Raw genomic sequence first — 23,355 nt, 5'->3', positions numbered from 1 at the left:
AAAGAGAGGTCAACAGTAACAAATCGCATCAATGGTTTCTCCATCCTTGCACTGAAGCATCCCTCTGGAGCAGAGGTGGTGACCAAGGGCATCAAGCAATGCTTCTGTTGTTCTAGTCACTGGAGACACTTTATTTACAAATCTTCATCATCAAAGGTCTCTGTGCACCTCAGCATCACGGTCTCATAATCAAACTGAACAGAATCTCCCTGCAAAACAAAATGGGCTGTGTTTTTATTCGAATTCTGGTTGATCAGTACCCACAAACTTCAGCAGATGCACCCTTTCCTTTTTTGTAAACCCTGGGTACTTACCAGTCGAGGACAATGGCAAGGGTTGTCTGAAGAAGGGCTCCCTGTTTTAACCAACTCCTAAGAACATAGGATTCTGTCATGTTCTAATGTAACTCATTTAGAGCTGTAACTAATGTACCATGGGAGCAGGTTAATTTCTTAGGGACACAGTATAGGCATATCCTGCAAGTTACTGTGTGATCTCAAGTCCTGCTGATTTCAAAGTTGCAGGTTTGTGCCTTACTTTCCATAAGTGTCTGTCTCTTTGACTGACTTAGGGACACAGAGCAACTCTCAGGAATTGAAAGGCTCAGGGATGAAACAGTTGGCTAAGTCTCCCAATGCAAGTTTCTTTAGACCACAGATAAAACTTTTAAAAGTGCGTAAATAATATATGACAAGGTTCTTTGGGTGAATCTGATATCTTTTATTAGACCAACTTAAATAGCTGGAAAAACATTTTTTAGCAAGCTTTCAGGTTAAAAAACTCTTTGTCAGGCTGAGGAAGCCTCTGCAGTTGGTGTGTGCTCTTCCTGGATGGAATGAATAGTAAAGAAGCCAGAGGCTGGGCTGGTATGCATGCAAGACAGGCAGTCAGTGAAGATGTAAATGTGCCCAAGTCCTCTTTTAAAAAATGAGCTATTTACTTAAGTCCCATTTACTTTCAAAGTGATTCTAGACTCCTAAAGCTGGATTTTGTAATATATTTAGTCATCCAAAATGTGTAAATAGCTGCGTAGTGGCATTTACAGAAGCATCTACGCAGGTTTGCCCATCTCCAGCTGGCTTTCACTTTCATCCTTTTGAAAATTCTACCCTGGATCTATATTAATGTTTCACTCATCTGCTGTTGAGCACCTTTTACTGTGTGGCCTGGAGACATCAGCAGTTCTGGACAGGTTTAGTACCTTCCTGACTTCACTTTTGGAAATATTTTCCTATCACGCAACGTCAATTTTCCCTTTCTGTTTCAGGCTGGGGTCCTTTTGAAATTATTCTCCTTCCTTGTCTAAACACTGCTTTTTCTTTTTCTGCATTGTGGTCTTTCAAGTAGTTTCCAAAGTGGGGAGACCAATGTTTCAACATCTCAGATCCAGACCAGCAACTTCTCAAGAGCAGCTGCACTTACTGTGTCTGTAACTGTAAAATTCTAATTGTGCGTCACCCAAAACAATTTAATGTTGTTTCCTGAGAGGAGTGGAAATGGAACTAGTTAATATAAGTGGCCAATGATAAATCTTATCAGTCCTGCATTTATCCTACAGGCAGAGAGGGACAGGCAATGATGGGCTGTGTTGTAGGGTTTGGCTTGGCTATAAACCTTGATTTTACAGGGCCATCTGCAATCCCACCCCACCTTTGTTGCATTTTCTTCAAGTTGCATGCATGAACCTGCAAGACACTTGCTCATCCTGGGATGTTTTTTACCATTTGTACTGCTAATGCTGGTCACTACATACCACAGCTAGTGGAGAACTTGCAAGAGGTGCTGTGCTACAGAGGAGGAACAGATGCTACTGACACAGCAGTAACTGCAATGTAATTAAGATATGGCTGAGTTAGTTTTAAATTAGCTAGTACAGGTACATGTGGCAATCTAGCCATGGCAAAATGGAATCCAGGAAGCTAATTTGTCTCTGGTGGTTTTGCAGGGCATGATGCTATAGCTTGCTAGCCACTGGTTACCTAAGTGAACTTGCTAAAAGCTAGCTCAGGCAGCTCTACCTACAGTATAGACACTTTCAGCATCTGCTGTTCATTGGGACTCTATCTCTGTTCCCAAACTGCCCCCCTCCCCCCAAAAACACAAACAAATCCAAAAAACCCCACAACCTTTCATGAGTTGTACTCTGGTTCACGGTATCGTTTCCTAGATGTAGTTTATTGTAATAACCTAAATTAAAATGCATGCCCTTGCATTTTGCTTATCAATGCCCCATGCTCTATGAATCCTAGCAAGCTCCCCTGGGCCATCTCTCATCAGACTGCCTGGGATTCATGCGCAGAAGTGCACGCAAGGTTTCGGGTTAAACTTGAGGAATCCTTCAGCTGGACGACATTGTGCCTCAGAGCTGCCTTCTCGCACATTATTCCTTAACTTTCTTTACATTTATGCTATGCAATGTTTTTTCATTCTCATTCTTGTTCCAAGTCTAGCTCACGTTCTTTGTCTTGTCATGACTTCACTGACTCACCCCTTACTATTGTGATTAACTATTCTAGCCCACCAACGTGCTTCCATCTCTTCAGATTAAGACTGCATGATGGGATGACCCAGTGAAATATGAGCAAAGGTCCATTAACTGGAAATACTGCTTTGATATGCATAAGACTATGCTGCTTCCTCCATAATGAGCACATTGATGAGTCTTACCTGGGGAAATGGCGTGTTCACAAAGAAAAGGCCTTTTAAGAACCCAATGATCTGCAAGTAGAGTTGGTGGATATCCTCTGGATTTTCTGAGGTGCAGCCTGAGAAGGCTGAACTGAAAACAGACACAGAAATGATATTAAATGCCCTGTCTCCTCCCTCTTCTTGCTCACTTTCTCTCTCTCTCTCTCTCAAAAAAACCCAAAAAACAGTTCAGGAAAACCACTGAACAGTGGAGAATAGGAATATATTACTCAGCAAATGATAGGAACACATTAGTATAATGTAAGGAACAATTATCACAGCAAAGAAATTCAGAGAGACGTGACAGATTTGATCCTACTGCTCTAGGGGAAAGTATAAAGAAAGCATATACCAGTAAGGATCCAGTTGTCTTGCAGCTGGGGTGTTTAGATGCCTTCGTTGCCCTTATTCATATGAACTCCTTTGATTTCTTACATTAAATGAAACCACTTTATGTGGCCAAGAAAATGCCTCAGAATGTCAGTAGTCACTACGTGGGCATGTGGAGACTGACTTCCATCAAAGGCTCTGCAAATACCCCTTGAGCCTGGAAGCCATGTCCACAATTTTTCCTGAATTCCCATAAAGTTCTGCTGTTGTCCCTTAATTTTAAATAAAGAGACAATAAAGACCCAACTGTCCTAAATTCTGATCTGGGTGAAGGGAATGGACTTGTATCAACTCTGCATTGAAATACAGTTTGACTTCTGGCTTAAACCTGGTTTTGAACTTGAGTGTTCAAATATTAAAGACTAGGGCAGTGGTTCTCAAACTTAAAAAAAATTTTTTTTAAAGAAATTTTTCGTGTTCCAAGCCAAATCAAGTCCAAATCCATGAGTCAGTCCAGAACCATAAGTGGCCCTACAACCGGCAACATTCCCCACCCGCCACTAGGGGCTTCAGATATTTCCAAAGTCTTTTGGCAGGAATTCCATGTGCAGGCCCAAGCCTGGAGGCTTGGGGTTCGCATGCCCCCAAGTTTCGCCTGCCCTCAGCCATATGGCTGCAGAAGCAAGCTAGGAAGGAGCCTCCCATTTCCATAAAGTAGGCTTTAAGCCCCAACACCTCGGCAGGTACTAAACCATGCCAGAAGAACAGTTATCTCTGGAAAAGCTTAAGGAAAACTATCTTCATGGACACAGATACATGGTGTTTTCCCTGCCAGGTAAGCTAGTACAAACTCTATATCATATTAGTCTGGAAAATCACCTTCTAGATCATGGTGTCTCCCCTGCCAGGTTTTAAACTCAAGGCATCTCTCCATAACTTTAGTGAATTTGATGACACCTTGGTGAAAACCATGTGCCTCTTTCCAGGAGGGACAAACAGGGCTGGGTGGGGACATGCTGCGGCAAGAGCGAGTGCTCTTGCTGCGGAGCAATCTGTATTAGGCTTTGCTCTTCTCCCTTCTTTGCTCTGCTCTCCTCCCGCATTGTCTTCAGTTTGTAAATAGAAAATGTGAGTTTTACAGAAGCTGAATGTGGTTATACCCTTCACCCAGAGTCCCTCTGTGTCCTGCTGCCTGTGTTACAAACTACCAGTCAATAAGGGAGCAGAGTGGAGCAGGAAAGGGAAAGGAACAAAACCTAATGCAGGCAGGAGTGCCCACTCCTGCTGCTGCTGCCCTGTCTGGCCCTGTGTGCCCCTCCTGCTGGAAAAAAAGGGGTTTCAGCTAGCAGTGGCAGCAGTGTGGCTCCCTTGAAAGTCTCATGGCTTTCCAGGGTACTGTGGCATCCAGGCTGAGAACCACTGAACTAGGGCCATAACATACTGCACCGTGGAATGTTCCCCTAATCTTCAATGTGTATCAGTCAAGCCACAATTGATGGTTTTCTTTTAATTAAACATTATTATACAATTGAGTTAATGATCTAAATCCTCTTGTTTTCATTCACACTGCTTTGGCAGTGTAACATTGAGTGGTGGTATAAGACAGAATCAGAGCTGGTGTGTTCAAAGGATCCTTTAAATTTTTAGAGAATTTATTTATTGAAAAAGCAACATGCAAGAACAGAAAATCCCAGCCAAGACCAGCCACTGAATAAGAATATCTTAGACCTTAAATGCTGGAGGCTGCAACCAGGAGAGGAGCAGGAGAAAAACCCTCATCATATCCTGTTCACTCTACCTTTTGGCATCTGTGCTTTGCCACTGTGTGATGTAGGGCAGTGGACAAGATGGATGGTTAGGTGAGGGCATCTTCTAACACATACTAGCAATATATTTCAATAGTTTGCAACTGTTGCCAATAAACATGTGACAAGGCCACAAGCTGTGGCAGACTGTAGTCTTTAAAAGAGGTTCTGAATTAGGACACAAATACGGATGTTGCTTTAACATCAAAAAAATTAAGTGCTGGATAGTAGACTGGGTTTGTTTATACTTACCCTAGATTGGACGTTGTCTGCGTCTCATTTCTGTCAAGAAACCCAGCAGCAACATCAAATGCATCTTCAAATAGTACCTAGAAAAGAAAACATTTGAGATGTTAAATCTATTAGGCATTTTACAGTGTTACTCAATCTATAATTTTTGATAATTAAGTATTTAAAATGTGGGAATTCTTTCTTCCCTCTTTGCCAGGTATGTTTATAGCTAGCTTGGATCCATAATTATTTCTGCCTCTGAAAAACATAAGTCATGGTCCTTACTACACAGCTAGAACAGGAGCTTGGGCTCAGTTCCATCAGGACTGTCTTTTCAGTTTCTGAGAAGTTGATTTTAGCCAACCACCTTCAAAAGCATCAGTGCAAGGCAGTGATTATTCATGGCTTTCCCAGACTTTTCAGTTAGCTGTTATTGACATATCCAGCCAAGGATCTTGGCTGTACCAAGCAGTCCCACACACTGCTATTCAGGCTGGAGTTCCAGTTGCAACGGAGATCTGGTGTTCTACATTCCAGTTGCATAAGGTCATTAGTCTAATTAGTTCCTGTTACTCCTAGTGCCAGAAGCTAATATACATGTCATGCTCCAACACAAGTCTGTAAGTAGACCGGTTAGAAATTAGACAGGTTTAATTTCCTTGCAACTTAAAAGGAAACATGTGACCCTTGTCACTGCAATCTATGGATGCGTTAGAGGGGAATAAAAACACCCAATGAAGTTACCCAATCTTGCTCTGAGTGGCTAATTGTTCAACTCACTGACAATTCAGCAAATGCTTACAATGAATTATCTTTCCTTTAACCCAGGGGTTCCCAACATTTCTATGCTGCGGACTGCAAAACCGCGGATCAGAAGTGACTGCGGACTGGCAAACCACAGCCTGAAAGTGGCTGCAGGTTAGCAAACTGCAGACCAGCAGTGACCGGCATACTGCAGGCTGGCAGCCAACCCTTTTTTTATACTTGGTATAAAAAAGGGTTGGCTGCTGGCCTACAGTATGCCGGTCACTTACCATCTTCTGGTCTGGCAGCCAACCCTCCTGTGGACCAGCAGCCAACCCTTCATGGCCCGGTACTGGGCCATTGCCCAGGGGTTGGGAACGCCTGCTTTAACTAACAGATTTCTGATGCTACCTAGTTACTGTGAGCATTTTTACATGTGCAAGCGCCTGGCACTGTGACGCTTGCAGTTGTATAAGCGGTGAAATGCACATCAGCAATAAGAAAATGGCGACGGTGCACTTTTGAACTAAAACACCTCGGAGGTGCTTTAGTTCAAAATCGTACTGCCGCCATTTTCTCTGCGCTGATGCACATTTCACCACTTATACAAATGCAAGCAATGCAGCGCAGTGTGCATCAGCTCCCATGCAGAGCAGACTCGATTAATCCAGTCTGCTCCAAAGCGGCAGATCTCTGGTGCATCTGTGAACTAAAAGGTATGTGTATAAATGTCCTGACTGCCCACCTCTGCTGAGGTATGTTGGCATGCATGCAGCTGGCAGTATCAGCAGAACTTCTGAATATCACTAAAACTGAGGAAGGGCCTACAGCAATTGTCCCTTGTATTTCTCACTTTTAAATGTGCTGTTAGAAAACAGCCATAGCCATCTGAACACTGATCCTTGAGTCAAGCTAAGCTGTGCTTCCTGCAGGATCTGTATAATGGTACTTGCATGCCTTCCTTGCCTTACCCTGCCTGTGTTAGAGCAAAGCTAAATGTTTCCTACAGGCCGGTTCCTCACTGCACTGCAGATCAACACCGGTGCTCTCACCTGCATGTGCTGAGACAGCCTAGCAAGACAAAGCAACTGGCAACCACAATGTTATGGATCTACTGCAGAGTGAGAGAATTCACTGTAAAAGTTTACTGCAGTGCTGTATTCCGATGGGTGGGAAATAGTTTCTTATAATAATGTGCATCCTCTGGAACAGATTCACAGTTGACAAAAGATATCAGCTTTCTCTAGGCCTGTGGCTCCTGAAGTGAGAAGTCTCTGTTATTAAGTGCTACTTACTTCCTCTGGCGTGGATACTGATGAACCACTGGCTTCCTGACTGTTAGCTGTGCTGTCCCTCACACTGCCTTCACTGCACACAGGCTCAGAACACTGAGCCCTGGCATTTGGGAGGACATTCTGTCTCTGACTACAGTACTGCAACACGCTTTCTCTCCTTTCTTCCGTAAGTTCCTGCCATAGGTGGGAAATAGCTGTTGAGACCACAGGGAGAGTGACCTCTTCAGTGCACACAATCCCATTCTCAACCAGCAGGTCCACTGTCTGTTTATAGAAATACAGGTACCTGCAATAAATGAAAGGAGGGATCTCTAAAAGGCAGCTTGTGATGCAGCGGTGCAATGTTACAGCAGCAAGGGACTGGGAACTAAGTTTTAGTTTATAATCTCAACAATGCCACTGACTCCCTCAGGGACCTTGTACAATTATTATTACAGATGGGATGGTTGGCACTGCCCACCATTAAAGCTGCTCTATACTCCCCATTGTAAGCCCCTGTTTCCAATTGCTTAAAAGTCTACCAAGCTGTAACCTTTTGGAATGAAATTTCCTATGCTGGGAGTCTGCCTGAGGTTGAAACACATAGGCTTTAATTTTATTTATTTTTAAATGTATTTGTTTTTTAGCATTTTAATTAACTCAAAAGGTTCAGCTGTTTCTGAGAACATGGTTATGGGGGACACCCCCCGCCCCCCGCATGTTATTGTACCTATGTTCAACTGTAACTCCTTTCTTTAGGAATCTCTAATGCCCCTCTCTTTGGAGTGGTTACTTGAAATGTAGTGAATTGGATGTGCCTTTTGCCATTTCTGTGGGAAAACAGCCAAATCTGGCCATGTTTTTGAAAAAATCACACTTCATACATGCTCAGTAGAGACTTCTTAGACTTTAGCAGCTAAATACACCACCGATTTTATCCACACCCAATATACTCCTGTCTGGGTATACACAGAATTCTCCCTGCAACTGAAACTTTGGGCTTCTGTAGGCTCTGCTGGGATCTGGAGAGGGTAACAGGAGAGAGAGACTAAGCTGGTAGAAAGACAAACATGGGGTTGGCTGAGTAAGAAGACTGGGACCAAATACTAGTGGGCTGGGGAAAAAAAGTGATGAAGGAAAGAACAAATCTGATGAGAAGCCAGAGAACAGGAGAGAACCAGCACTAGCTGAACAGAGAGAGCAGGGCAAGGAGACTGGGAACGGCAGTGTGGGAGTGAAACTAGGATTTACTTGGAAATTAAATGAAGAATGGGATGAGCCTAATAAATGGAGCCTGAGAGGTCTGATGGTGACATGGAGCAAGGGTAAAGCTTTGGAAAATGAACAGGAAGTGTGCGCCCTTGACAGCACACTTTCTTCCAAGCTGTAGTGATGATCCACACAGTGTCACTATGAAGCCAATCTAATGGGATTTGTTTTTCCATTTCCTGATTTAAAAAAAAAAAAAAACTCAGCAAATTACACACAGCAAACACCACTGAAAGGACATTATTAAGGCTTCAAAGTCCATCACTTTACAGTTGGGAAATGCTGGAATTAAGGCTGACCACAACTGTAATGCAAGCCCTTCGTGTATGTGCATTACAATGCAGCCTTTAATTATATGCTCACAGATTATTATTTTCCACAGAACCTCTGTGCTCAGAATGAATCAGCAATGCGGGGAAGTAGATTTGTTTAAGGACCCTTGTTTCTTTGATGCAGAAGTTGGATGATTTGTACCCACCAGACACTCCCCTGTGGAAACTGGAAGGTATGTAGTGAACAAGGCAGGGAATTTCTGGAAGAGATAAGGGAAGGTCTCCTTGTCAGAGGCTTAACTAGCAATTTTGGTGCCTTGGCCATGGAGGGGGAAAGGGGAGTAGGTGAGGGGGTACCAAGTGCCAGAGAATAGGGATCTGTGCGCATACACTGCTGATACCACAGTGCAGACTCCCAGCATACAGGGCTGATGCCCTGCTCACCCACCTCTACTTACACTACAGCTCCTTGTTAAGGCCATTGAATGTTGCCCAGGAGAACCTGATTCTTTTTGTGTCTCTGCCATGCAATTGCTGTGTTGGATTTGTCAAATCACTTACACCAGACTTCTTGCACCTGGTCAGTAATTATATTTTTCTTATTTTCTGGATGCCCCATTTGATATCCTGGGGTCTGAGATGTGAAAGTGCTGAGCATTCCATGTTGCAAGTGACATCTAAGGGAGCTGTGTTCTCAATACATAAAATGCTAGGCAATGCTAAGGAGTCTGAAAAATCAGGTCCTGGGTGTCTCAAACTGGACACCCAAAATAAGTGGAAAGCTTGAGTTTTAATGCCACTGTTGCTCAGTTGCCCATCTTTAAAATGGGGACACTAGTCCAACATCCACAACCCCAACAGGAGTGTTTTGGAAATAAAATCATTAACGTTTGTGAAGTACTTGCACATACTAGGACAGTGGGGGCCAAACTTTCTGGCAGGTGGGCCACAAATTAATCCCTGCACTCTCCCCAAATGTCACCCCAATCCCATTTATCTTCCCAAGACTGCTGTGCTTTCTGCTCCCTGCCATATCTGCTGCTGTGATCTCTGCTCTCTTCCTGATCTGCTACATGCCACACACACGGTGTTTTATAGGCATGCTCCAGGAGGTGGGAGGTGCTTTAATTAGCAAGCTGTGCTAATTAAAAGCACTCAAGCATCACTTGTATCAGTGTCCCCACACTGAAAAATGGTGGCAGGGTGCTTTGAAATAAAACTCAGCGAATGAGCTTTAGATTAAAGCGCTGTGCTGCCATTTTTCAGTATGGGAATGCTGATACACGTGACACAGGAAGCTGCTGGAGCACATTAATGTCTGTGCTCCAGCAGACTTGATTAATTGGGTCTGCTCCGATGCACTGGATTTCCAGCACAATGGAGCAGCCTCGCTGCATGTCTATAGGAGCCCACAGAGACTGCCCATGCAACTTGTGACATACATGCTGTAGATATCCACCCCTGTAGTAGAGCTGTGAACAACCTGCTGTTTCTGGAGCAGAGACTGCAATAAATAAGGACTGGGGCAGAACACTTAAGAATAAGGAAAAAACAATCAAGTGATCATCACTGATGATACCAAACTTTGGGGTAAAGCATCCACACCTGAGGACAGGAAGGCGATCCAGTCTGACCTTGACAGGCTCAGGAAACGAGTGGATGTGAGAACCTGATGGTGTTTAACACCAAAAAATGCAAGGTTCTCCACCTTGGGAAGAAAAACCTGCAGCACTCTTATAGGCTTGGCAGTGCTATGCTGGCTAGCACTACAGATGAAAGGGACTTGGGGATCATGATTGACCACAAGATGAACATAGGCCTTCAATGTGATGCTGCTGCTAGTAAAGCGAGCAAAACGCTGGCTTGCATCCATAGATGCTTCTCAAGCAAATCCCAGGACATCATTCTCCCCTTGTACTTGGCCTTGGTGAGGCCGTAGCTGGAGTACTGCATCCAGTTTTGGGCTCCACAATTCAAAAAGGATGTGGAGAAGCTTGAGAGAGTGCAGAGAGCCGCATGCATGATAAGAGGTCAGGAAAACAGACCTTATGACGAGAGGTTGAGAGCTATGGGACTTCAGCCTGGAAAAGCGCAGGCTCAGTGGCGATCTGACGACCACCTATAAGTTTATAAGGGGTGTTCACCAGCATCTGGGGGAACATTTGGTCACCAGAGCACCCCAAGGGAAAACAAGGTCAAATGGTTATAAACTCCTCCAAGACCGTTTCAGGCTGGACATAAGGAAGAACTTCTTCACTGTCCGAGCCCCCAAGGTCTGGAATAGCCTGCCATCGGAGGTGGTTCAAGTACCTACTTTGAACGCTTTCAAGAGAAATTTGGATGTTTATCTTGCTGGGATCCTATGACCCCAGCTGACTTCCTGCCCCATGGGCAGTGGGCTGGACTCGATGATCTTCTGAGGTCCCTTCCAGCTTTAACGTTTATGAAATCTATGATTAGCTGCTCGCTAAGTGAGCACAATCCAGCCTGTGTATTGAATGAAGCAAGGGGTGGGGGGGGGCCTAAGGGAAAAAATAGCGAGTGATAGAACTTAACACAGTATCATTATGCATATGTAACTATTTAGGTTACAAGACAAAGTGTGTAGGTGTATTATTTTCTCCATTTTACAGGAATCTGTGGCAGAAGGACAGGTATTTCACAAAGTCCCACAGAAAATATGTAGTAAAGCTGGGAATTCAAGCTAGAGCTCCCATGTTTTAATCCAATGAATAAACCACCAAACCCTCATTTCTCTTTTGAAACCTGTTTTGCCATTGGCATAATAATAGCTACCTCTGAACAAAGCTATATTTGTATTTGGGCTGTTAAATCTTAGGCCTTCCCAAATGAAAAGCCAAAGTTCAAAGCAACATGAAACAGATGTTCTGTTTCCAAAAAAGTGGCAGTCATTCTACTGAGCTCAAAATGATTCCTTGGAAGATATCCGAATTAAGCAGGTCTTCTGACTGACTGAAGCATACTGCAGGTGAAAACAACTGAAAGTTGTTTAATCTTTTAGAAAATGATTATTGTAATGAGCCAAGATTTGTAAATATAAATAAATAAAGCTCCTCCCTTCCAAGATCATTAGTATTTAATCTTCAACTTCTCTATTACAAGGTTGCTCCACTGTTCAGTTAGCAAGAACTGAGGTGGCTTTATCATTTTACAGTATTTTCATATAACTTAAGTTCCTGAACAATCCCAAATTGTCAGGCCTGAAGACTGAACAGAGAAAGCAGGACAAGAAGACTGGGATTCTCCCAAACAGATTTGCTGTCACCAGACCAAGAGGTATCATTCTCAAGATGAGAGGCATTTCTGTTTCCAGGTCCCTTCAAGCTTTGCAATAGGATTTTACATGGAATACTCTGACTCTAACGTCAACTTTCCAGATACAATGACATCCAGAATGGCATCCATCACACTAATATGCACAAAAAACCCCACAGACCGCTACACTTACTTCTGTAGAACCAGGAATCATCCCATACACACCAAGCAAGCTCTAAAGTATAGTGAGGCCCTCACATGTCACCACATCTGTACGGAGGAAAAGACTCATGACACCCACTTCACCAGTCTGAAAATTGACGTTAGCCTGCAAATGCAAAAAAACTCCAGTAGAAAAACAGACATTTTTGAACAAGCCGCCCATATATCCTGCACAAACCCACTACAATATAAAAGAACCCCTACACCACAGATACAACAACTATGCACCCATGCCTGTCACATGCTGTCCTGCAGTGGAACCTACAACAAGGATCATCAAACAGCCTATAGATAAAGAAGACTGGGACGTGAAAGAAATATTCTCAGCCCTCCTGCTCCTTGCTTCCCAACGTCCTCCAAGCCTCGCCCAACTTGTCTTCAGAAGCAAACTCTGATGACTAAGAACAGAACCCTGCCTAAATAGCAAATGCAAAAACCTATCAGCAAATATCCACCAACACTACAATCAACACGCTCGCGCAAGGAAAACAAGCAAACTCTGACGATCCTACACATATACCACATTCTATGATTGACATCTCATCCAATGCACCAAATACCCTCAGGGAAACTGTGTAGATGAAATTAAACAATGACTGTACTCCAGAATGAAATCTCACAGAAAAATGATAAAGGACAGAAATACCCTATCTCCAGCAGAATAACACTTTTCACAGAACAACCACTCCATTTCTGACCTTGCCGTCCTTGTATTTAAGGGAAAGCTAGAGAACACCGTCAGAAGATGGGCCTGGGAACAAAAATTAACACGTTTACTTAATAGTAAAAACCATGGACTAAACGCAGACAACAGCCTTATGGCGCTTTACCATTTCCTGCTGCTTCCACTAAGCTCTCTGTACTGCACAGGTAACAATGACCCTTTTCCTCTAGAATGAGCTTATTCTTTTATGTAATTAGGTTATCTACTTCAACTCCCCTTTATTTGTTTTGTAGCTACTTCCAGGAACTCTTTACTCCAGTTTTACAGCCTTCTTCCACTTCTGTAAGTGACTTCTTATTTGCATAAAGGAGTTAAACCAGGGGTGGGCAGTTATTTTGGGCAGCAGGCCGCTTACTGAGTTTCAGCAAGCCATCGAGTGCCGCATGACAGGCAGTCCAGGGCAGATTAATATTAAATTTTCTAAATTTTTTAGGGGCCCCTCGGGCCGGATAGAATGGCCTGGCAGGCCGCATCCAGCCCCCGGGCTGCATTTTGCCTACCCCTGAGTTAAACAGAAGTCATTACTTTATCTACGATTTAGTTTAGGCTGCATCTGTTTCCCCCCCCCACCTCAGATCTGAGGAAGGGCAAATTCCTGAAAGCTTGTCTAATAGATCTACCACCTATACAGGTTCAATTACTAATTACTATTTGGTCTGAAACACTCGCAAGTAGCTGCTGGGGGGGTTTCACAAAGGACAATTACTATAGTTTTGTGCACTGCCCACCAAATTAGGTCTCAGTTTCATTGATAACTGTAATGAATAGCTGGTGCCATCCTTATCTGAAAGGATAAACTAGTATCAGGCTGCTGTGTTAAAAGTCTAAGTGTGAATGGTTAACCACTGATGTCTTTATGGGCTGGTAAAAGCTGGCAGCATTTTACAAGGGACAGTATTCTGTGTTTCTGCTGCTGCAGCTTCTGACAGTCCATCTAAGTGACAGGAACAAAGTCTTTTCAAAAGAGATGCATTTGTAGTGCTGGTTGGAGATAGTGGGTGCACTGTCACGTCACCAAAGGAATGAGTTTGTTCTTATTGGTTAGGTCACTACTGTGCTGTGTCAGAAAGAAAGGAGACCAACTTGTGAAAGGGAGTTAATGTGCAGCAACTGCAGTCTGCCATGAAGCTGCCAAGAAAACACTGCAAGTCCCCACACTACTGTTCATCTTGCTTTGCGTGCATCAGTAAGGATGGGAGAGAGCAAACCACTAGTCACTTATCACACTATGTTGTAGTGTGAGGTGAAGCGTGGCTTACTCCCTCCAGAAGTACTTATGCAGCATATTCTGAGGTTCTGTAAATGTTTCTTGCCTACAAATTACCTTCTGTCTGATTTTCACAGGAGTAAAGGATAATAGCATAAATGTTGCAGGCCTCTGCCACCTGCTGGCACAACTCCATGCTTGGTTTTACAAAAACCGTATCAACAACAAAAGGAAATCTTAGAAAACATCCTGTACAGTGTGGCCGAGAAAAGCAGGCTGCGGAAGTTTAAAAGAGAACAGAGCATTTAACCAGATAACAAAAACAATTTTTGAAAGCGATGCTGACCCTCATGCTTCACAGCTTTGGCCAAACTCGTACTGTTGAAGAGAGGAGCCACAAATATGAGATAATCTGACCTGTAATGTTTCAATATCTTCCTCTGAAGCATCTAGTGCTAATTGCTGTTGGAGAAAGGTACTGGACTCAGCGGACCTTGTGCCTGATCTAGCATGGTAATTTTTTATGTTCCTAAGATATTCTCCTTTTGGGGAAAATGTATAATAAATACCATAATGGTATTAACAGAAGTTGGGCACAGAGATAAGAAGTCACTCAGGAGCATGTATCCGGATAGATTATGCTGGGTACATAAACACACCCTGATCCTGAATCTGCCAGTAGCTACTCCTTTTAAAGCTGCTGTTTCTGTCATTAAGTAGGTCATACTGCAACGTAAAGACCATTTCGACACACACCAGCGGCCGCTCATCAGTCACTCCAGAGAAGTAGCTGGCAATGTTTCGGAGCCGCAGGCTGGAACAACCCAGCTTAGGTATGAGATGGTCTGCTGCTCTGACCTAGAATTGCCATTTCTCCCTGTACCCTAGGCATGGGTGTACCCCAGCTGCTCCTTGCTGTCTGGCCCCAGCATGGGCAAAGCTCTCTGATGCTGAAATGCCACCAAAGCCCCGCTGGTTCCATGGGCCAGATCCAGAGGTACTATAGGATGGATTTGACCCATGGACAACATGTTGCTGACTCCTGCTCTACAGCACTAATAGACTTGAAAGAATGTTATACCTCTTTCATGCAGCTGAAGGATCCTCATGACTTGTGTGACAGGGGGCACTGACAGATGTGCACCTCCTTGTTGTAACTCATGGCACTTCACAGGAAGCACCGTGAGTTACAGCCATACAACTCCCTCCCCCTCCCCTCCCCCCTGACCCAAAAGACATTCTCTGTTGGTTCCTAGTGGGGAAATCAAGTGCCACTCTGAAGCTAGCTGCATGTCTGCAGCCTCTCCCCACTAGTGCTGCCCCCCACCCCACAGGCTCTGGTGCTGTCTTCAGGATGGGAGAAGGGAAGGGAGCTCGGTCTAGAGCCCTCTCAGTCCACACCCCCTCTTCCCAAAAGCTGTATCAACCCCAGACCTAGCTCCCTCTCCTCCCCCCGCCCCCCAAATCCTGAAGACAACATTGGGGATGGGCTGCATTAGCCCAGCCATGCTCCTGGTGTGCACTGACAGAAGTTAATGAAGGCACTCCGCACTTAATGGGACACTTTTAAAGCACTCTGCAGCCAGGCACTTCTGTCAGGGCACAGCTGTAAAGCACTTTTAGGTGGCTAGTTGTATGACAAGACATCATTTCTGTCAGTGCCTACGGAGCTGCCATATGGCTGAGGAGGACTGACCATAACTTGTGCAGGGCCTACTGGGGTTCAGAGTCACAGTGCTAGTAAGGAATTGAATGTTGTCTCAAATAAAGACACACATACCGTTCAAATTCCATCAGGTCAGGAGATGAAGTGGTTGGGGACTGCGTAAGTCCGGATCTCCCATCCCCTTCCACATCTTTTTTTTCATATTCTTGAATCAAATACCACATGGTGGAACCACTTTCACTTGTAGTGTCAGAGGGTGATGCTGAGCTGGAAAGAAAAGATAGGGAGAAGCCAACTAAATAGCTTCCTCAACCAGGTTAAAATGGTCCTTACTGTGGTCACTCTTTCTTTCTGAGTAGGTACTTTTTCCTTTGCAGGGCTAATGGAAACCCCTTGCAAAGAAGCACTATGAAGAAGAAAAAGAAAGGCAACCATAAGCACTAACTGGGAATAAAACCAAAAATGTGCATGGAATTTCATGTACTTGAATATAAGGGTCCAATCTGTAGTTTTTTTTGGCAGCTGAAACCTCCTCATCTCTGTATATTTTTGGTATTCCTCACAGGGACAGAGATGCTGTATTTGGTAATGTTTGCAATGTGCTTTGAGATACATGGATGGAAGCAAGTACAAAATATCAACATCATTTCTTGATTTGTGCAAGTCCTTACCTGTGATGGTTGAAGTACATCTTGATATATTCCTCCTTGACTTCCTCCAAGCTGGATGGGTTCCCATCCTCCAGACTGAAGGACTCTGTTGTCAGCAGAAAGATAACTGTCACAGAGTGGAGTGTTCAGCAGCTCTCTCACTCTTGGTCCCAATCAAACACGGTAATGATGGCAATTTGACCTGAATGTCAGGGAGTTCTTGATACTATAAAAATAATACTGGGAGAAACATCTGTTGTGTGGGGAGCTTATGATCCCTAGCCAAGATAATGTGGCTAATTTAGAATTACTGGTACCTTATAATGCTAATTTAGAATTACTGGTACCTTATAATGCTGAACTGGTGCATGAACTGATAATGTTGCTAATCAGTGGTAAGAACCAGTGAACTCATGCCCATGCAACTACTAGTTAATGCAACATTCTGTGATTTTTCTTTCTTTCAAGTAGTAATAGTTGAACAACTAAAGGGAGTTTTGACCCTGTTTAACTTAATGAAAATGGATGGAATGGCTTTAAATCATCAGCATGCAAGTCAAGTCACTGCCACCCAAAGGAATGACCATTTAATGTTTAATTCTGGTCTCTAGATTCTTAGAGAGGTGGGGACAGATGGCTGATAACACTGCTGGGGCAGCTGTGTATGCCCAGAAACTTCATAGAACTCAACAGAAATTGAGCTAGTTGATTGAAGATTGTAACAGGTACTCAAAGAATTTCACCCTGCCATCCTCATCCTGAAAAAAGCAGTTATGTCTCAGAGTGTTGAGACTGCCTAATGGATGAGTGTCTGGGAAGACATACCAGGTCAAAAGAAAAAAAATACAGCATGTCTTATTGTCTCCCTTGGAGAAAAATTTTAAGTAAAGTTTTCATGCCCTACATTTCTGTGAGGAAATCTTTTCGCTCTATTTTCAGTCCTTCACTCCAACCTGGAACCCAACTTTATTTCTGAATCATGTGCCATATACCTCTACTGGCCCTTGGAATACATGGGTGAAGACTAGGACTAGCCCTGCCAATACATTGATCAGATGAATGAGAATGGGGCCTGGGGTGGAAGGGGAGATATTTTTGTTGTTGATAAGGGCCTCTCACACAGGCTCAGTCAAGGGAGAACCCAGGTAGGAACTGAGTCGGGGGGGCGGGGCGGAATGAGAGGCAGATTTCTTCTGAGGGTGGAAAAGGCAAATCTAGGCCCAGTTCTTAATACTAGCTCAGGCACTTTGCTGCATCTTGCTATTTGTCCCTATTTAACAAATAAATGACAAGCAGGTTTACAGAAGCTGTTTCAGGCAAATATTGGCATACAGTACCTTTCATCTTCAGCAAAGTACCCAAGGTTTGCTCCAGCTCCTGGATATAATTCTTAGCCTTACGCAAAACCTGACACTAAACATAAAAAAAGAAAACAGACCCAATCTTCCTCTATTCTGACTGGATTCACATTTTAACACTTAGTTGGTTTTTATACCTTTTCTTTTTTTATTACCAACTATGGAGACTGGGGTGGTGTGGGTGGAGGCACTAAGGTACACAGCTGACAACCCAGACACCGCAAGTTTGAGGTCAGAGAAGAAGCACTCACGATACGACCATGCTGTGAATTCTGCTAAATACCTTGTCACAAGGACATGAGAAGGAAGGATTACCAACTATCTCCAAAACCCTTTAAAGCCAATTCTGTGGCCAGCTACTCTGATGCAGATAAAAAAGGGGAAAAACCCAAGAATCAGAGTAAACATAAAAATTTTCATTCACATGTAATATGTATTCTCATACAGGTTTGAGGTTTACTCTGACCGTCTCTCTGGCCAGCAACTGTTCCTTCTGCTTGAACTTAACATTCATTGTGGGATGTCTAAAAAGCATGTGGCTAAAATTTTGCAGGATGTTTTCTGGCTACAGACATAAACAACCCTTTAATCATATCAGGTAGGAATTATAAGACAAGATCTCTTTGGCCAAACCCTTCTCTCAGTTATACTGATACCGAACTGCAGTAACCTCACTGCCAACAATACAATTATTCCAGGTTTACAGTACTATGAATTTGGTTACAGGGACTAAAATCAACACTGGATTCAAGAATGAATTAGACATTTACATGATTACAGAGAACAGTCATAATTATCTATCTTTTTTAAAGATAGATTAAACATATACCATGTTTTTTCACATATAACCCAAAGCTTTCCCCCCAAACCAGCTGGGGAAAATTGGGTTACTTGGTGTGAGGAAAGGAGGTCCTCACTGTTCTGTAAATTTGGCAGGAAGAGTGGCTTTGGTTGCTATGACAATTAGTGCTGCCATGGCTCCCTACACTGCTGCCAAATTTCTGGACCTGTCAAGAGCCCCCCCTCCCCAACTGTGCTGGCTCCGGGACTGTATGATCAGACCAGGTCTAGGATCATGTGCTAGCTTTGGGCTGCATACTGGATTGGACCCGGCACCATGGCTTCAGAGCCAGTGCATGGTTCCAGACTCAGCAAGCCCTGGGAACCAGCATGCTGGGTTGGACCTGGGACCTGATTCTGGAGCCAGCAGGTAGCTCTGGACCCAGGTCTGATCTGGCATGTGGCTCTGGACCTAGTACACTAAGTAGGTCTGCAGATCCCATCCAATATTGGGAGCTGGCAGCTGGCCTGTGAGCAGTCTTGGCTCCTTATCCATTGCTACTCACTCTTCAAAATCAAGGTGCGTACTATATATGATAAAATATGGTAAACCTGAGGTTTTACATAATCATAAGCCAGACACTAAGAGAGAAGGATTGGGAAAGAACTTCTGTGTTGGCTTTTGAAGAAATCCTGCTTTCCATTGCATATAAAAATTGCAGTGGGGGTATTAAGATATCAAAGTAGTCATTCCAAGATGAGGAAAAATCTATGAGACTTACAAGACATCCAAAGAGAAATACCCCTCCAAATACAATAGTAAATGAATGGTAGCCTTGTTAGATTTGCTGGCTTTTAGTTCCTGAGACAGTGATGATTTTAGCTTTAGTTGTACCTCAAAATGTAACAAGAGCACCATCTCAAGCCACATTATACTGTAGTTAAAACAGGCCAAACTTTGCACTTTTTGGGCACTTCCCTCCAAGGATCTCAAAGCATTTTACAAAGATGATGCCCCTTTGGAGCAAGTTTTACTCTCTCCATTTTACGAACAGGAAAGCAGAAGCACATGTGACAAGTAATTTGGCAAAATGAATCATAGGCAGAGTCAGGAATAGAACCATGTCTTCCAAGGCCTCTTCCTGTCTTGACCACAACAAAATCCTTCCTCTTTTGTACCATTTTAGTGTCAAATTTCCTTTTTTTATAAAGTAAATGTTGTTCAAATGTTTTATTTTATCTAACTTTCCTGATTTTCTTCAGGATATAAGCCAATTTGCAAGGCTTAATGAACTGCCTTTCCCCTACAACTGTTTCTGACCATAACCCAGTAGTTCTGATTTTGTACTGAAGTGCTGCATTGTCAAAGCAGTTCAATCATGGGATTCCCTGATTAGCTTTGAAAATACTGCCATTATGAAGAATCAAAAAATTTACAGGCAAAAAGTCACATGATAAACTACTGACACTGGCATTAGAAGATCCCCAGTTAGCCTGCTCTGAAGTGATGTGCATATAAGGAGAAGGCTCAAGGAAGTCTCCTGTGATAAAATGCCATGTGGTCCCAAAAATACTGTGGTCAGAGCTATGAATCTTCCCTACAAACATATACACATGTAAAGCATATATATGGGTGTGCGCCTGTATGTATATAAGTGCACACAAACAAATACGTTTTCTGTACCTTTGATGCCAAATTGTCTGACTGAGAATAAACAGTTTCCCGCAGACTGTTAAAGAGTCCCGCCAGTGTTGCCCGGTGTCGTGCCTGAGATAAGCGTCTTCTTACCACCCGGGGCTCCAACTCTTGCAGATGTGCTAGGAACCCAGGAGTCACTCTGACATATGGGCTGCTACAGTCTCCAGATGTCTCCATCAAAAGCTGCAATGGAACATTATGTTTTACTAAATAAAAATAGCACTTTTAAATGCTCACAGTGGGCAGATAAACAAGTTAAGTCCAGTGTGGTGCAGCAGAGCAATCCAGTTTACTTCCTGCAGGAAATCATGAAAGGATAAAATCTTCTCTTCTTTGCCTTATAAATATGAACTATCAATATGTACTTGATCCACCACTACTGGCAGATGATTTGGCTTGAAACACACTCAACCAAGGCAGGTAAGCAATCCATTATTTCTTTCCCCACAATGCTGTGATCAATCTTTTTCTATGGTATGCATTGGTCTCAACCTTGCAAGAGGCTCAATGCCTTCAACTCCCATTTAAATTACTAGAAGTGAGAACTCTGTGACATCATAAATGTTTTCTTATTAAGTGGTGATGCCATATTAAATTATATTACACATGGAAACTAATAGATTTTTTAAAGATACCTAATTATATTACACATGGAAACTAATAGATTTTTCAAAGATCCCTCCCTGCCATTTTCAATTAAATGCTAGTAGTGAGGGAGGAGGGAAGAAACGTACATAAAATGTGTTAAACAGAACTGTGATCTTGTTTCTAAGAACTGCTCTAACCGCAGTTACTACAGGGAATCGGACCCTAAACTAGTAAGATATAATGCTATTTTAGAACTGCATTAGGGTGGAGTCCACACATGGATGTGGTACTGAAACCTACCAAATTAAAACATAAGGTAATTATTGCTAATCTGTGTACTTGTTTGGTATTGCATTATGGAATAGTAGCCACATTTGAATGCATCTGTTTACTGGTTTTGATTACTGAGTTTGTATGAATGTATCAATCATGGCAAATGCCACATAAATAAAAATGAATGTGTAATGCTTATCAAACGTTACATTTTTTATTTTTTCCAAATGCTATTAATGACTTTAATATATGGATTTAGGAACAGATACAAGCACAGTGAGAAGATAGCTGATGTCCTTCAACAGAAATGAGTCTTGGAATGCTTGCTGCCATTACCTTGGCAACATGAACGAAGTATCTGAACATGGCTCAATCTCACAATTTGCATAGGGTTAAAAAGGGTTATCAAAGATAGTTTGCTTTCTGTATGAAGACCAGAGCCATCAGTATTACTCCATTTTCTGGTCTGTCAGACTAAAGGCCTCACCACCTTTTCATACTCCTATACACTCTGGTCCTGAAAACTTCCTTCCCTCTTCTAATGTAAAATACTACCAAAACACGACGGTACATGGTGAATGATACAGGATTTTTTAAATGTCTGCTTGTGGGGGGAAATGATCCTAGTCTCCCTCCCACTCCCAACTCTTGTTGACTTTTTGGCCTTTCTAAACCACACTGGAGGAGAGATTAGGAGTCAGCCTAAATCACTTGCTCCAAGGGTTCCAGAACTGGGGAAAAAAATAATTAGACCAAACAAAACCAAGTCACTACAGCAAGCCCCAGCTTCCCCGTTGTGCCTCTAGAAAGAGAGATCTTAGAGAATCAAAGGAGGGGTACGGGTGTTTCTGGTCTGGATTTTTCCAGCCCTTAGCAGGGCACAAATTGTTCCAGCAGCAATGTGTCCTAGGCCTGGGAAGTGGCTCTGCCTGCCCAGTACATAGGCTAGCATAGCAGGAGGGTGGACCACGCTGCATGGGGGTAAGGAAGGGGCGGCTCGGCTCTGCTCCCCACCCCTCCCTGTAGCCCCTGCCCCTGCCCCTGCCCCTGCCCCTGGCGGGTTGTTCCCACTCCACACCCCCCTCTCAGCTCTCTATAGTTACAGCCTCATCCCGCACTCTGGCTTGTCCCAGGCACAGCTCCCAGGCGCGACCAGGCTGGCTGGCTCGCTCCCACCCATAGCCGCAGGTCGCTCCCACCCATAGACGCAGGAGCCACGCGGCTACCGCGACCCCGACCCCAGCAACACCAGCCGCACGTGGTCGGCAGCCAATCGGGGCGCAGGAGGCATCTCCGGCAGCCAATAGGAAGGCAGGTGGGACTGGGGTAGAACGTTGGTGCGGCAGTTGTTGCTACAGCGGGCAACAAAAGCGCGGGAAAAGATTGGGGGGGAGGGGCTTGCAGTCATGGGAAGTGGCGAGCGCGACCTCAAGTGCTCCTCACTGAGGCACGAATGCGCCTCCCCTATCTCAGTCAGAGTGATTCCCCCCGGTCTGTGGTTCTGGCCAATGTGTAGCGTCCTGGGGCTGTGCATCGTCTGTCCGCTCGCTTCTTACAGCTCTTTTGAACCCCACGGGAGCATTATCGGCATTGTAGCCCGTGCTCTGAGACTGCATTCCCGTGGGGACTGCGGGGACTACAAATCCCAGCATGCAGTGCGGGCAGACCGCCCTCACGGAGAATTGCATGCTGAGATTTGTAGTTTGCAGAGAGTGCATCTGAGATGCTAATGAGAGAGGTTGGGGCCGGGAATCCCGTGGCGTGTTTAGCCTTCAGGTGTAGCTGGGCATCCCCAGGCTATGCTCAGTGTGTTGTGCTCAGATCTCTTATCTCTCTTGTCGACTACTTATGACAAACTCAGGGGACCTAAGCACCTACAACTGATTGAGCTCAGCAGCTCTCAACCTTCTTAGTATCAAGGCACCCCTTGAGAGTCTCAAGGCACCCTTTCATAGACACTGGCACCCCTTGTTCAATGTCAGATCTTAGTTTTTCACTCACTGACTACAGAGAAATAATAGAGCAATTCTGCTGTTGGAAAGAACTCACAAAGGCCACAAGTCAGGATGTTTTTGGATTCCTTGTTTGCAACCTCTGGGTTTCTCTTGTGAATCGTGTTTCCATGCCTAACAGGTGCTAACATTGTGCAGCACCCTTGAAAGGATATCAAGGCACCCTGGTTGTGAATCATTGATTCAGCTTCTTGGACACTTAAGTATCTGAAGCAGGGTGAGGCCTTTTAATGACCCAGAGTTAATCAATTTATGGGAAAAAAATCTCAGAAATTCAGCTCAAGTGT

General features: G+C 43.9%; 1 protein-coding gene across 1 annotated transcript; it reads right to left on the bottom strand.

Annotated features, from left to right (window-relative positions):
* Positions 1-6: 6 nt before the first annotated feature.
* Positions 7-22,590, bottom strand: STRA8 (stimulated by retinoic acid 8). Its single transcript, XM_025204830.1, is given in 10 exon segments — positions 7-209; positions 2,668-2,779; positions 5,076-5,152; positions 7,094-7,379; positions 15,823-15,975; positions 16,380-16,464; positions 17,696-17,771; positions 20,181-20,378; positions 22,160-22,258; positions 22,261-22,590. Coding segments are annotated over 10 exon segments (1,491 nt in total). The 3' UTR covers positions 7-134.
* Positions 22,591-23,355: the final 765 nt, after the last annotated feature.

This window comes from Alligator sinensis, unplaced genomic scaffold (assembly GCF_000455745.1).
Source record: "Alligator sinensis unplaced genomic scaffold, ASM45574v1 scaffold166_1, whole genome shotgun sequence".
Lineage (NCBI taxonomy): Eukaryota > Metazoa > Chordata > Crocodylia > Alligatoridae > Alligator > Alligator sinensis.
This window is presented reverse-complemented; position numbering and strand designations above follow the sequence as displayed.